Raw genomic sequence first — 12,418 nt, forward strand, 5'->3', positions numbered from 1 at the left:
GTAGGGTCTTATTATTACCTTAGTTTTTTAATCAATGGTGTTGGTGAGTCTTCTTTCATATTAAATATTTGGTTCTATGTTCTTTTTGACCGTATCTTCCAAAGCTCACCTTCTAGCATATATTTTTCTAAGAGACAGTATTTGGACTTATCAATTTGAATGTTGTTAAGTATCATTGAGTCAGTTCTGGCTCATAGTTACCTACACACAACAGAAGGAAAGACTGGTCCTCCATCATCTTCACAATTCTTGTTAGGGTTTAGCCCATTGTTATAGCCATTATGTCTGTCCATTATATTACGAGAGGCTTCCTCTTTGCACTCACCCTCTACTTTGCCAAGTTACTTTACTCTTTACTTAGTCATTCTCCAGCATCTGATCCCTTCTGATCTGATCATTACATGTTGTATTTCCATTAAATTAAGATATTTCATTATGATTTCCTCTATTACTCATTGGGTTATAGTTTTGTTTCTTTCCCAACTTCCTCCCCTCACTCCCATAACCATTAACAATTGTTTCTTTTATTTAAAAAACCATTTTAAAATTTTTTACAGCATTGGTCTCAACAATTTTGTCCTTTTGTGATTGACCAATTTCACTCAGCACAATACTCTCTAGGTTCATCCAAGTTATGAGGTGATATACAGATTCAGTAACCATTCATTGTACGTATGTGCCAAAGTTTGTTTAACCATTCTTCTGTTGAAGGACATTTAAGCTTTCTCCATCTTTTTGATGTGTCTCTCATAGAATACATACTGAGGGATCCTGCTTTCTTCTCCATTCTATTCTGTCTCTTGACTTGTACACATAATTCATTTACATTCAGTGTAATTATCGATAGCATAGTGGTTACGAATCGGCCAGCTAACCTCAGGGTCAGCAGTTCAAAACTACTAGCAGTTCTGCAGGAGAAAGAGTAAGGCTTTCTGCTCCTGTGAAGATTTACAGGCTCAGAAACCATATGCAGGGTCGCTATGAGTCGGAACAGACTCCATAGCACATAACAACCAACTACCATGAATTGGCTGCTGCCTTTTTGCTGTGTAATTTTTTGTTTGTGGTTTTGCTGGTTTCTTTGTCAAACATAATTTTCTGCATTGAGTTCATTTTGTTAGTGGGCTTTCTTTTCATTTTCATTTCTTTAGTGTTAATGTTTACTAAATCTTTCTGACTGTCCTCTTTTTATTTTGATGTGCAGTTGTATTAATTTTCAGGGTACATTACAGGTTGTTGTTGTTGTTAAGTGCCATTGAGTTGATTCTTACTCAGAGTAGGGTTTCTGAGGCTATAATCTTTAAGGGAACAGAAAGCCTCATCTTTCTCCTGAAGATCCACTGCAGGCTCAAACCACGGACCTTGTAGTTTGCAGTCCAGTGTTCATCCTTATCACTGTGTAACTTACTAATTTTTCCCTGCTTAAAACAGTGTGTTTTATCTTGAAATCTACTTTACTTTCTACACTATTTTGTATTTCTGCTTTGTACTTGAGTTCATTATGAATTGATATCTCTTGCTCCCTAATTTTAGTATCATAGGTTTGTTTTACTTTAAATACTTCTGTATCTGGATTGGACTCCTAGTATGGCTCTGTAAGATCAGTACAGACTGCAGACCATAGTTCAAACCTACCAGCAATTCCTCAGAAACCCTATACAGGGTCACCATGAGTCAGAACTGATTCAGTGGCACTTAACAACAACAACATATCTGGATTGGACTCCTGGTGTGGCACTGTAGGATCAGCACTGAGCTGTGAACCACAAGGTCAGCAGTTCAAACTCACCAGCTGCTCCTTGGAAACCCTATACAAGGCCACTATCATTGGAACTGACTGGACAGCACTGAAGAATAATAATATCTGGATCTGGTTCTGGATGGTGCTGTCATACTTGGCAATCTCAAGTTGTTGTCTGATGTTATTGGTTCTCAATACAACAAACATCCTTTAGAATTTTTTGTAGAGTTGGTTTGGTCATTACAAAGTCCTTTTTCTTTTCTGTTTATCAGGAAATATCCTAATCTCACTGTAGTATTTGAATGATAGCTTTGCTAGGTATATGATTCTTGGTTGGCAATTGTTTTCTTTCAGAATTTTGTGTACGCTATCCCATTGCTTTCTTGTCTATGTGGTTCTACTGAGAAATCTAAGCTTAGTCTTATTGGTTCTCCTTTGTAGGTACAAAGGATTCTTTTCTTGTCTTTGGTTTTGGAAAATGTGATTATGATATATTGTGGTGATTTTCTTTGGAGATCTATCTCATTTGGGGTTTGTTCAGCTTCTTGTATCATTACCTTCTTGTCTTTCATAATGTTAGGCAAGTTTTCTTCCTACAACCTTCAACAATTTTGTTCTGTGCTTTTCAGTATCTCTTCAAGTTCCAGTATTCTGATCATTGTTAAGTTGTTCCTCTTCATGCTATCCTAGATAATTCTTTGGCTTTCTTTGGATCTTTTCATTATTTTTTCTGATTGTTCTTCTAGCATACTTTTTTTTTTTTTTTTTTATCTTCAAGCTCACTAATTCAGGCTTCCATTGTTTCACATCTATTCCTTTGCCCTTTCAATGTATTGCCTATTTCTGAAATCTGGATTTCTAATTGTAGATTTTGTATTGTTTCAAAATTTAGAATTTTTTTTTGGGGGGGGGAGGGTAGTGTTTTCCTGAGTACTTCTAAAGTTGTTTGGTTTTTTTTCTGTGTTTTTCTTGCTTTCCTCAATTTTTCTGTCAGTCCTTTGAAGGTATCTAAATACCATTCTTGTGAATTCTTTTTCAGTTAGTTCCATTACCTTTTCTTCCTTAAAAATGTTTTCTGACTTTGTGTCTTGGTCATTTGTCTGAACCATTCTCTCTTGTTTCTACTTGTGAGTTAAAATTGTCTGTTGTCTCCAGGTCAATGTGGAGTTGTACTTGTATTTAATTGATGATTGTATGTTGATGTGTTTTACACCACCTCCTGTGTGTGTAGTTAGAGAATAGAATCATGCACACTATTCTTGTTTGCTGTTCATGCACCTCAGTTTATGGTGGGTTTGGGTGGTGTTGGCTGCTGTCTGTCACTGAACTGGTGGTATTGGCTCTTGCCCAGTGGATGGAGCTACAGTGGGTATGATTGTAGCTGGGCTGCACAGATGTCTCCTGTCAATTGGAAAAGAGAAAACCCCTCCCCCAAAACACACAAGAAAACAAAGCAGAATAAACAAACAAGGAACCAACAATGAAAACTGAGAATGGTAAAGATAAAAAAAGAAATAAAAACAAGCTATAATCAGAAAAATAAATTATAATGAGTATAAAGACAAAAGGACAGGCAAATAAAGCTATAGATGAGGAATAAATAAATAAATAAAACCTGGGAGAGAAGAGATGAAAAGAGAGAGTAGAGAATAGTAAAGAAAGATTAAAAGGGTGGGGGGAGGAAGAAGATGTGAAATGAGAAACAGAAGAAAAAAAGGCAAAACAAAAGCAGAGGTAAAAAGGATAAAATTCAATGGAATGGGAAGAGAAGTAGGAGAAAAATAATAAATAAACAACAACAACAAAATGAGAGAGAAAAAACAGTGCAGCTGTTGGACCCCAAGAAGAAAATACTTTGGGGGCTCTCCTGCAAGTTAAAAAGCTCATAAGATGGGTGTGGAAGGGATGCCATAGATGGAGCTCCAATTGGCTTCAGTATATTCTACGTTATCTATGGAGTCACTTGATGGAGTGGATTTCATTGTCTTTTAGGACCACAGGGCAGCAGGGTTCAGGGTAACTAACTAAATGCTCATGATTTCTCTGCAAGATCTGCTGGTCTAGAGCCCAGCCCACGTGAATCTACACACCAAAGTGACTCACTAAAGTGGCTCACCCTACCCCCATCTCATATTGACATGGCTTCCAACCACATGACTCCAAACTCCTGGAGAGCAGGATCTTTGCTAGGGATGGATGAGGGTGGTAGTTGGCCACACCTCTGGTCACCAGACGAGCATGGGGGAAAAGAAGAAATTGCACCTTTTCCAGTCACCTGGGTGAATCTGCTCTGCCAGGCCACTTTCTGTTTGGCTGCATCTGACTGACCATTCACCCGTTAATCTCCCTCTCTCACTGCCCCTGCTCAGACTCTTCTCCCACCAAGTACTCAATCCATTTCTCTAACTATTCCTCTGAAGTTCAGGGTAGCAGAATTTTCATCTGTGTCAGTTTCAAATGGACTTTCATATTTGTGTTATACAGCATCAGTGCTTTGTGTCTGTCTGGTCCAGAATTCCTCTCTTTCCCAGCTTTTTATTTGATTATATATTTTATTTCCTCCCAATCTTCTGGATTTTATACTATATATACATGGATTCCAAGAGTGGTACTTCAGGATAGGCACTAAATTGCTAACCACAGTGCCAGTGGTTCAAATCCACCAGTCAGTCATTCCTTGGAAACCCTATACAGAGTCCTTATGAGTCAGAATCGATTCAGTAGCATTTAACAAAAACAACATATTGTTAATATTTGATGCCAGAGAGTCACTATAGACACATAACAACCTTATGCACAACAGAATAAGCCAACCTCAGAATCATTGTTACACTATAGCCCAGTGCTTCTACCACTGAGCCAATAGATCTCATTGGGGGTCTTCCTCTTTTTCACTAACCCTCCAAGCATGATGTCCTTCTTTAGAAACTCTTCTCTCCTGATAATATGCCCTAAGTATGAGAGACTAAGTCTGGACATCCTGGCTTCTAAGGAATATTCTGGCTGTAATTCTTAAACAGATCTCTTTGTTCTTCTGGCTGCCCAAAGTACTTTTAATATTCTTCTCCAATACTATAGCTCAAATGCATCAATTCTTCTACAGTCTTCTGCATTCATTGTCCACTTTTCACATGTTTATGAGGCTATTGGAAAGACCATGGTTAGGGCAAAGCCTACCTTGGTCCTTAAACTGACATCTTAACTCTTGAATACTTAAAAGGGGTTTGGGGCAGCAGATTTTCCCAGTGCAATGTGTTGTTTGATTTCTTGACTGCTGCTTCCATGAGTGTTGATGGTTGATCCTCGAAAAATGAATTCTTTGACAACTGCAGTCTTCTCTCCATTCATCTTGATGCAATTTATTGGACCAGTTGTGAGGATTTGTACTTTCTTTACATTGAGGTGCAACCCAGTGTGAATACAATCTTCATAAATACATATTTTAAGTCCTCTTGGCTTTTAACAAGCAAGTTTGTATCATCTACATATCCAAGGTTGTCAATGAGTCTTCCTCCAATCCTGATGCTACCATGTTTTTCTTCTTATAATCCAGTTTCTCAGATTATTTGCTCAGCATACAGGTAGAATACATATAGTGAAAGAATACAACCCTGGCTCACACCATGCCTGATTTAAAAACATTCAGTGTCCCCCTTGTTCTGTTCAAATGACTACCTTTTAGTTTATGTACAGGTTACTTACTCATGAGCACAATTAAGTGTTCCAGAATACTCATTCTCTGCAATGTTCTCCATAGTTTATCATGATCCACAGAATTGAAAGCCTTGGCATAGTCAATTAAGTACAGATAAACATATTTTGGGTATTCATTGCTTTCAGCCAAGACCCATTTATGTCAACAGTGATATCTCTCATTCCATGTACCCATTTAAATCTGGTAGAACCTCTCACATCTCCCTGTCATTGTAACACTACAGCCATTTTTTAAATTATCTTTAGCAAAATTTTTCTTGTATGTGATAATAATGGCATTGTCCTATGATTTCCACATTACATTGGGTCACCTCTCTTTGGAATGGGAACAAATACAGTTCTCTTTCAGTTAGTTGGCCTTCTAAATTTCTTAGTATAGATAAGTAAATGTCTCCAGTACTGTATCAGTTTGTTGAAAGATTTCAATTGGAATTCCGTCAATTCCTGGTGCCTTGTACTTTGTCAATGCCTTCATTGAAACTTGGATTCTTCTTTCAGTATCATTGGCTCTTGATCATATACCTTGAATCTTGATCATCAACCTCTTGAAATGGTTGAACATTGACCATTTCTTTTTGGTAGAGTGACTACATATTCCTTCCATCTTCTTTTGATGTTTTCTACATCATTCAATATTTTGCCTATGTTTTTGTTGTTACATGAAAGGTAGACTGTAAAATAATTCAAATGTATCAGTTGTCCTCATTCATTGTCCAACAAGCTGTTCCACAGTCTGCCCCTGGCCTTGTTTTGGACTTGTTTGACATTTCTATAGTCTCTTGCCACAGATATAGTAATTTGATAAGGGTTAAGTCACATCTATTCCAACCAAGAGTGGCCTAGTAGGTTTCCAAGGAGCAGCTGGTAAGCTTGAACCACTGCTCTTGCCATTCAAACCGACTTTTCAGTCTAGAGAATAAATCCACAGTGCCACACCAGGACTCCAATATGATCCTTTGCTTATACAATCCATAGTTGTTACAAATCATGTATTTGTATTTTTATTAAATTCTTTCATCTTGATAAATGCTGAACGTTTTCTTTCCTTTTGGTTTTCCAATTCCAGGTCTTTGCACATTTCACTATAATATTTCATTTTATCTTCTTGAGCTGCCCTTTGAAATTTTCTATTCAACTCTTTTACCTCCTCATTTCTTTCATTTGCTTTCTCACTGAAGAGTAAGTTTCAGAGTCTCTTCTGATACCCATTTTGCTCTTTCTTTCTTATCTTCTTAGTGACCTTTTAATGTTTTCCTATATGACACGCTTGATGTCATCCCACAACTCTTCTTGTCTTCAGTCTTTAGGGTCTAATGTGTTTAATGCATCAAGTCTCTAAATTCAAAAGGGATATGTTCAAGGTCATATTTTGCCTCTCATTTACTTGTTTTACTTTTCTTCAGCTTCAGCCTGAATTTGTATATGATCAATTGACTGTCTGTTTCACACTCTGTCTTGGCCTTGTTTGGGCTGATGATACAACGCTTTTGCAGGGTCTCTTTCCACATATGTATTAATTTGATATCTGTGTATTCCATCTTGTGATGTTCATGTGTATACTCACATTTTATGTTGTTTAAAAAGGTATTTGAAATGAAGAATCTTGCAAAATTCCATCATGTGATCACCAGCATTGTTTCTGTCACCAAGGACTGATCCTTCCTCTTTGTTTCCAACCTTTGCATTCCAAGTGATAGTAATGATCAATACATATTGATTGCATGTTTGATCAATTTCAGACTGAAGAAGATGATAGAATTCTTCAATTTCTTCATTACTGGCTTTGGTGTCTGGTGTATAAATTTGAATTATAGTGATATTAACAGGTCTTCCTTCTATGTATATGGTTATTATCTTACCACAGACAGCATTGTACTTCATGACAGATTCGATATGTTCTTTTTGATGATGAATGCGATGCCATTCCTCTTCCTTTTGCCATTCCTGGCATAGTAAACCATGTGATTTTCAGATTCAAAATAGCTAATACCAGTCCATTTTAGCTCACTAATGCCTAGATTATTGATACTTATGCTATTTCATTTTTAACAACTTCCAATTTTCCTAGAGTAATACTTTGTACATTCCATGTTCTGATTATTAGTGAATATTCATAGCTGTTTCTCCTCATTTTTAGTTGTGCACCATCAGCAAATAAAGGTCCCAAAAGCTTTACTACATTCAAGTCATCGTGGACAACTCTACTTTTAGGAGGCAAATCTCTCTTAGTCTTATTTTGAGAGCCTTCCAACATGACCCAACAGAATGCAGAAATCATCAGACAATATCTTTGATATCCCATATGAGTAAGGTTTTTACTAAAGGTAATACAGAAATGGCTGCAAGCATACATTAACAGAGAACTTTCAGAGGTTCAAGCCAGATTAAGACGAGGACATGGAACAGGGGATATCATTGCTGATGTCCAATGTATCTTGGCTGAAAGCAGAGAATACCAGAAAGATACTTATCTGTGCTTTATTGACTATGCAAAGGACTTCAGTTGTGTGGATCATGACAAGCTATGGACAACATTATGAAGTATGAGTGTTTCTGAACACTTAATTGTGCTCACGAGGAATCTGTACATGGACCAAGAGGAAGTTGTTCTAACAGAACATGGGAACACTGAATGGTTTAAAATTAAGAAAGGTGTGCGACAAAATTATATTCTTTCTAGTATTATTCAACCTGTATGCTGAGCAAATAATCCGAGAAGCTGGCTTATATGAAGAAAAACGTGGCATCAGGATTTAAGGAAGACTTCATTAACAACCTGCCATATGCAGATGATACAACCTTGCTTGCTGAAAGTGAAGAGGATTTAAAACATTAAAGCACAGCCTTCTGGATAGGTTGCATCTCAATGTAAAGAAAACAAAAATCTTCACCACTGGACCAATAAACAACATTCTTATCAATGGAGAAAAGTTTGAAGTTGTCAAGGACTTCATTCTTCTTGGATCAACTGTCAACACTCATGGAAGCAGCAATCAAGAAATAAAATGACATATTACATTAGGCAAATCGGTTGCACGAGACCTTTTTAAAGTGTTGAAGAGCAAAGATATCAGCTTGGTGACTAAGGTGTGCCTGACCCAAGCCATGGTATTTTCAATAACCTCATATGCATGCAAAAGCTGGACAGTGAATAAAGAAGACCATACAAGTATTGATACTTTTGAGTTATGGTGTTGGGGGAGAATATTGTAAATGCCATGGGCTCTGAAAAGAACCAACAGATCTGTGTTGGAAGAAGTGCAACCAGAGTGCTCCTTGGAGGCCAGGATGGCCAAACTTTGTCTCTCCTACTTTGGACATATTGTCAAGAGGGACCAGTTACTGGAGAAGGATACCCTGTTTGGTAAGGTGAGGGTCAGGGAAAAAGAGGAAGACCCCCAGTGAGATGAATTGGCAATATGGCAGCATCAATGGGCTCAAGCATGACAACAATTGTGAGGTTGGCCCAAGACCAGGCAGTGTTTCTTTCTGTTGTACATAGGGCTGCTATGAGTTGGTACTGACTCGATGGCACCTAACAACAACAACAACAACTATATGATAAAACAGTCCAAGGGCAGACTGTAGAACAGAAAATCAATTGCTCAAATTCAAGGTTAGGCTGAAGATGAAAAAAAAACAAAACCAAGTCCAAGAGAGCCAAATTATGACCTTAAAATATCACACCTGAATTCAAAGTTAATCTGAAGAACAGATTTGATACATTAGACACATACCAAAGACCAGAAGAGTTGTGGGATGACATCAAGAACATCATACATGAAGAAAGCAAAAGGACAATTAAAAGAAAAGAGATAAGGAAAAAAACCAAGATGGGTGTCAGAAGAGGCTCTGAATCTGGTGCTATAGAGATGCTAAAGGAAACAGAAGGAATCAGGAGGGAAAAGAACTGAATAGAAAATTTTAAAGGTCAGCTTGAGAAGGCAAAGTCAAATATTATTACAAAATATGCAAAGACCTGGAGTTAGAAAACCAAAAGGGGAGAACATTTCTCAAGCTAAAGGAACTCAGTGAAAAATTCAAGCCTCTACTTGCAAGAACAAGGTGCCAGGACTTGATGGAACTCAAGTTGAAATCTTTCAACAAGCTTATGAATCACTGGAGGCTCTCCCTCATCTATGCCAAGAAATTTGGAAGAAAACTACCTGGCCAATTAACTGAAAGAGAACTGTATTTGTGCCCATCCCAAACAGAGGTGACCCAACAGAATGTGGAATTCATTGGACAATATCATTAATATCCTGTGTGAGTAAAGTTTTACTAAAGATAATCAAAAAACAATGACAGAGAACTGTCGGGGGTTCAAGCCAGATTCAGAAAAGAACATGGAACAAAGTATATAATTGCTTATGTCAGATGGATCTGGATTGAAAGTAAAAAATACCAGAAAGATGTTTATCTGTGCTTTATTGACTAGGCAATGAGTTTCTATTTTGTGGAACATGACAGGATATGGACAACATTGCAAAATATGAGTATTCCGGAACCCTTGCTTGTGTTCATGAACAAGGTAAAATTGAATGGCTCACAATCAGGAAAGTGCTCCAGGGTTGTATTCTTTCACAATACTTATTCAACCTGTATGCTGAGTAAATACTCCGAGAAACTAGATTATACGAAGGAAAATATGGCATCAGGATTGGAGGAAGACTCATTAACAGTCTGCAGTATACACATGATACAACCTTCTTGCTGAAAGTAAAGAGAACTTAAAATACGTATAGATGAAGATCAAACACTACAGCCTCCTGTATGGGTTGCACCTCAGTGTAAAGTAAACAAAAATCCTCACCACTGGACCAATAAACAACATCCATGTAAATGGAGAAAAGACTGAAATTGTCAAAGGCTTCATTTTGCTTGGATCAATCAGGAACACTCAAGGAAACAGCAGCCAAGAAATTAAACGATGTATTGCATTAGGCAAATCTGCTGCACAAGACGTCTTTAAAGTGTTGAAGATCAAATATGTCAGTTTGAGAACTAAGGTGTGTCTGACGCAAGCCATGGTATTTTCAGTAACTTCATATGCATGCAAAAGTTGGGCAATGACTAAGGAAAACCATAGAAGACTTGATGCATTTGAGTTATAGTGTTTGAGGTGAATATTAAAAGTGCCATGGACCACCAAAAGAACAAACCAATATGTGTTGGAGGAAGTACAACCATATGTTCCTTGGAAGCCAGGATGGCCAGACTTAATTTCTCGTACCTTGGACATATTGTCAGGAGGTACCAGTCACTGGAGAAGGATAACATATTGAGTAAATTGGATGGTGAAAGGAAATGAGGAAGACCCCCAACTAGATGATTGGCACAGTGTCAGCATCAATGGGCTCAAATGTAGCAATGATTGTGAGGTTGGCCCAGGATCAGGCCCTGTTTCATTCTGTTGTACATTGTGTTGCTATGAATTGGTACTGACTTGATGCAACCTAACAATGACAACATATCTGACAGTATTCTTTGCTCTTCATTATGTTTCAGTATTCAATACTCTGATGCTATCTGACAGTGTTCCCCTGCTATGAATAAGGTTTTCAGTGACTAAATATTTGAAAGTAGGCTGTCTCTTCTTCATCTTAATCTGTTTTAGTCTGGAAGCTCAGCTGAAATCTGCCATCAAGGGTGACCTTGCTGGTGTTTGAAATACCAGTGGCATAGCTTTCAGAATCACAACATGCATGCCACCACAGTAGAACAAAGTGATAGATGAATGGTAGAAATAATATGTGTGTGTGTGTATGTATATATATACATGTAAAGTTTAGATATTATATGTTTTTAATTCTAAAAAATGAATTCAAATTTATCTTTAACTGTAATTTCATTTGAAAATTTATGGCTTATTATGATTCTCTTGTTATTTTTGTTCTTCCTAGATTATAATGTAAATTATTTTCTGGGAAAACTTCTGTTTATTTTAAATATCTTGAGTAGTATTTTTTTTTAATATGGCCTAATAAAATCTTTCTCCAATTTTAATGTTCATAAAAATCACCTAAGGATCTTGTTAAAATGTTGTAAGTCCTATTCGAAAGATACATTAGTCTGCTGATACAATTTGAGCTTGACTTTCTATTACGTTATTCTGGGCACAACAGTCTCTGAAAAGGCTTAACCTCATTCGGGATTTTGCTTTTCTTAAGAAATGAAATAAGCAATAAAATAGACAGTTTGGGGCATTTGTTCAATGGCTCTTGAATGTCATCAGTGTTCAAGATTGCTTACTTTCCATTCAATCTTTCTTAACAGCTGTTTAGGATTCAGACTCACCCATGGCTGCTGCTTCCACAGATGTTGAAGAGCAGGTAGAAGTAGAAGGAGCAATGGCGCATACCATCTGAGGCTTCCTAACACCCCACCAGGATTTCTACACATAGCTATTTAGTCATGGTGGTGGTGGTCTCCTTGTGCCGTGGAGTCGGTTCTGACTCATAGCGATCTTGCATACAATTTCCAAGGCTGTAAATCTTTACCGCAGCAGAAAGCCTCATCTTTCTCTCACAGAGCTGGTAGTTTTAAGCTGTTGTCCTTGAGGTTAACAGCCCCACTCGTAGCTACTACACTACCATAGCTGTTGCATAACTGCCCCTGAAAGAAAGCAGTGTTGATAGAACTTTATAAGTATGCATGCTGCAATTGATAACTAAGGACACTGGATGAAAGAAGGATTTTGTTTATAAGAAAGAAATGGAAAAGGGACATTAGGTAGGGAGCTCTGTGTTTCCATAACAATTATCAGCATTCCTAAACGTTTCATTCAAGAAAGGGGCTCTCTGCTACAAAGCGTAAACATTGACAAACGTCTAGTCATTCAACCTGTGGTTTTCTAGGTCATTTGATATATGAAGGGATACATTTTTGCTTTAGAAATACAATTCCAGTTTGAATTTATATTTCCTACGTTTGGAGTCACATTTTGATGTTAATGTTATTTAG

At 37.4% G+C, this 12,418-nt stretch overlaps 1 protein-coding gene across 6 annotated transcripts in view; it reads left to right on the forward strand.

Moving 5' to 3' along the window:
* KCNIP4 (Kv channel interacting protein 4) overlaps window positions 1–12,418 on the forward strand; it is an 856,975-nt gene that overhangs the window by 732,293 nt on the left and 112,264 nt on the right. The window contains exon 3 of one of the 6 annotated variants that reach the window (XM_006874342.1): window positions 6,636–6,646. The exons of the other annotated variants lie outside the window; for them this stretch is intronic. Coding sequence (XP_006874404.1) covers window positions 6,636–6,646 — 11 coding nt within the window. The remainder of the gene's footprint in view (window positions 1–6,635; window positions 6,647–12,418) is intronic. 6 annotated transcript variants of the gene reach the window in all.

The sequence above is a fragment of the Chrysochloris asiatica genome, unplaced genomic scaffold (genome assembly GCF_000296735.1).
Source record: "Chrysochloris asiatica unplaced genomic scaffold, ChrAsi1.0 scaffold00270, whole genome shotgun sequence".
Lineage (NCBI taxonomy): Eukaryota > Metazoa > Chordata > Mammalia > Afrosoricida > Chrysochloridae > Chrysochloris > Chrysochloris asiatica.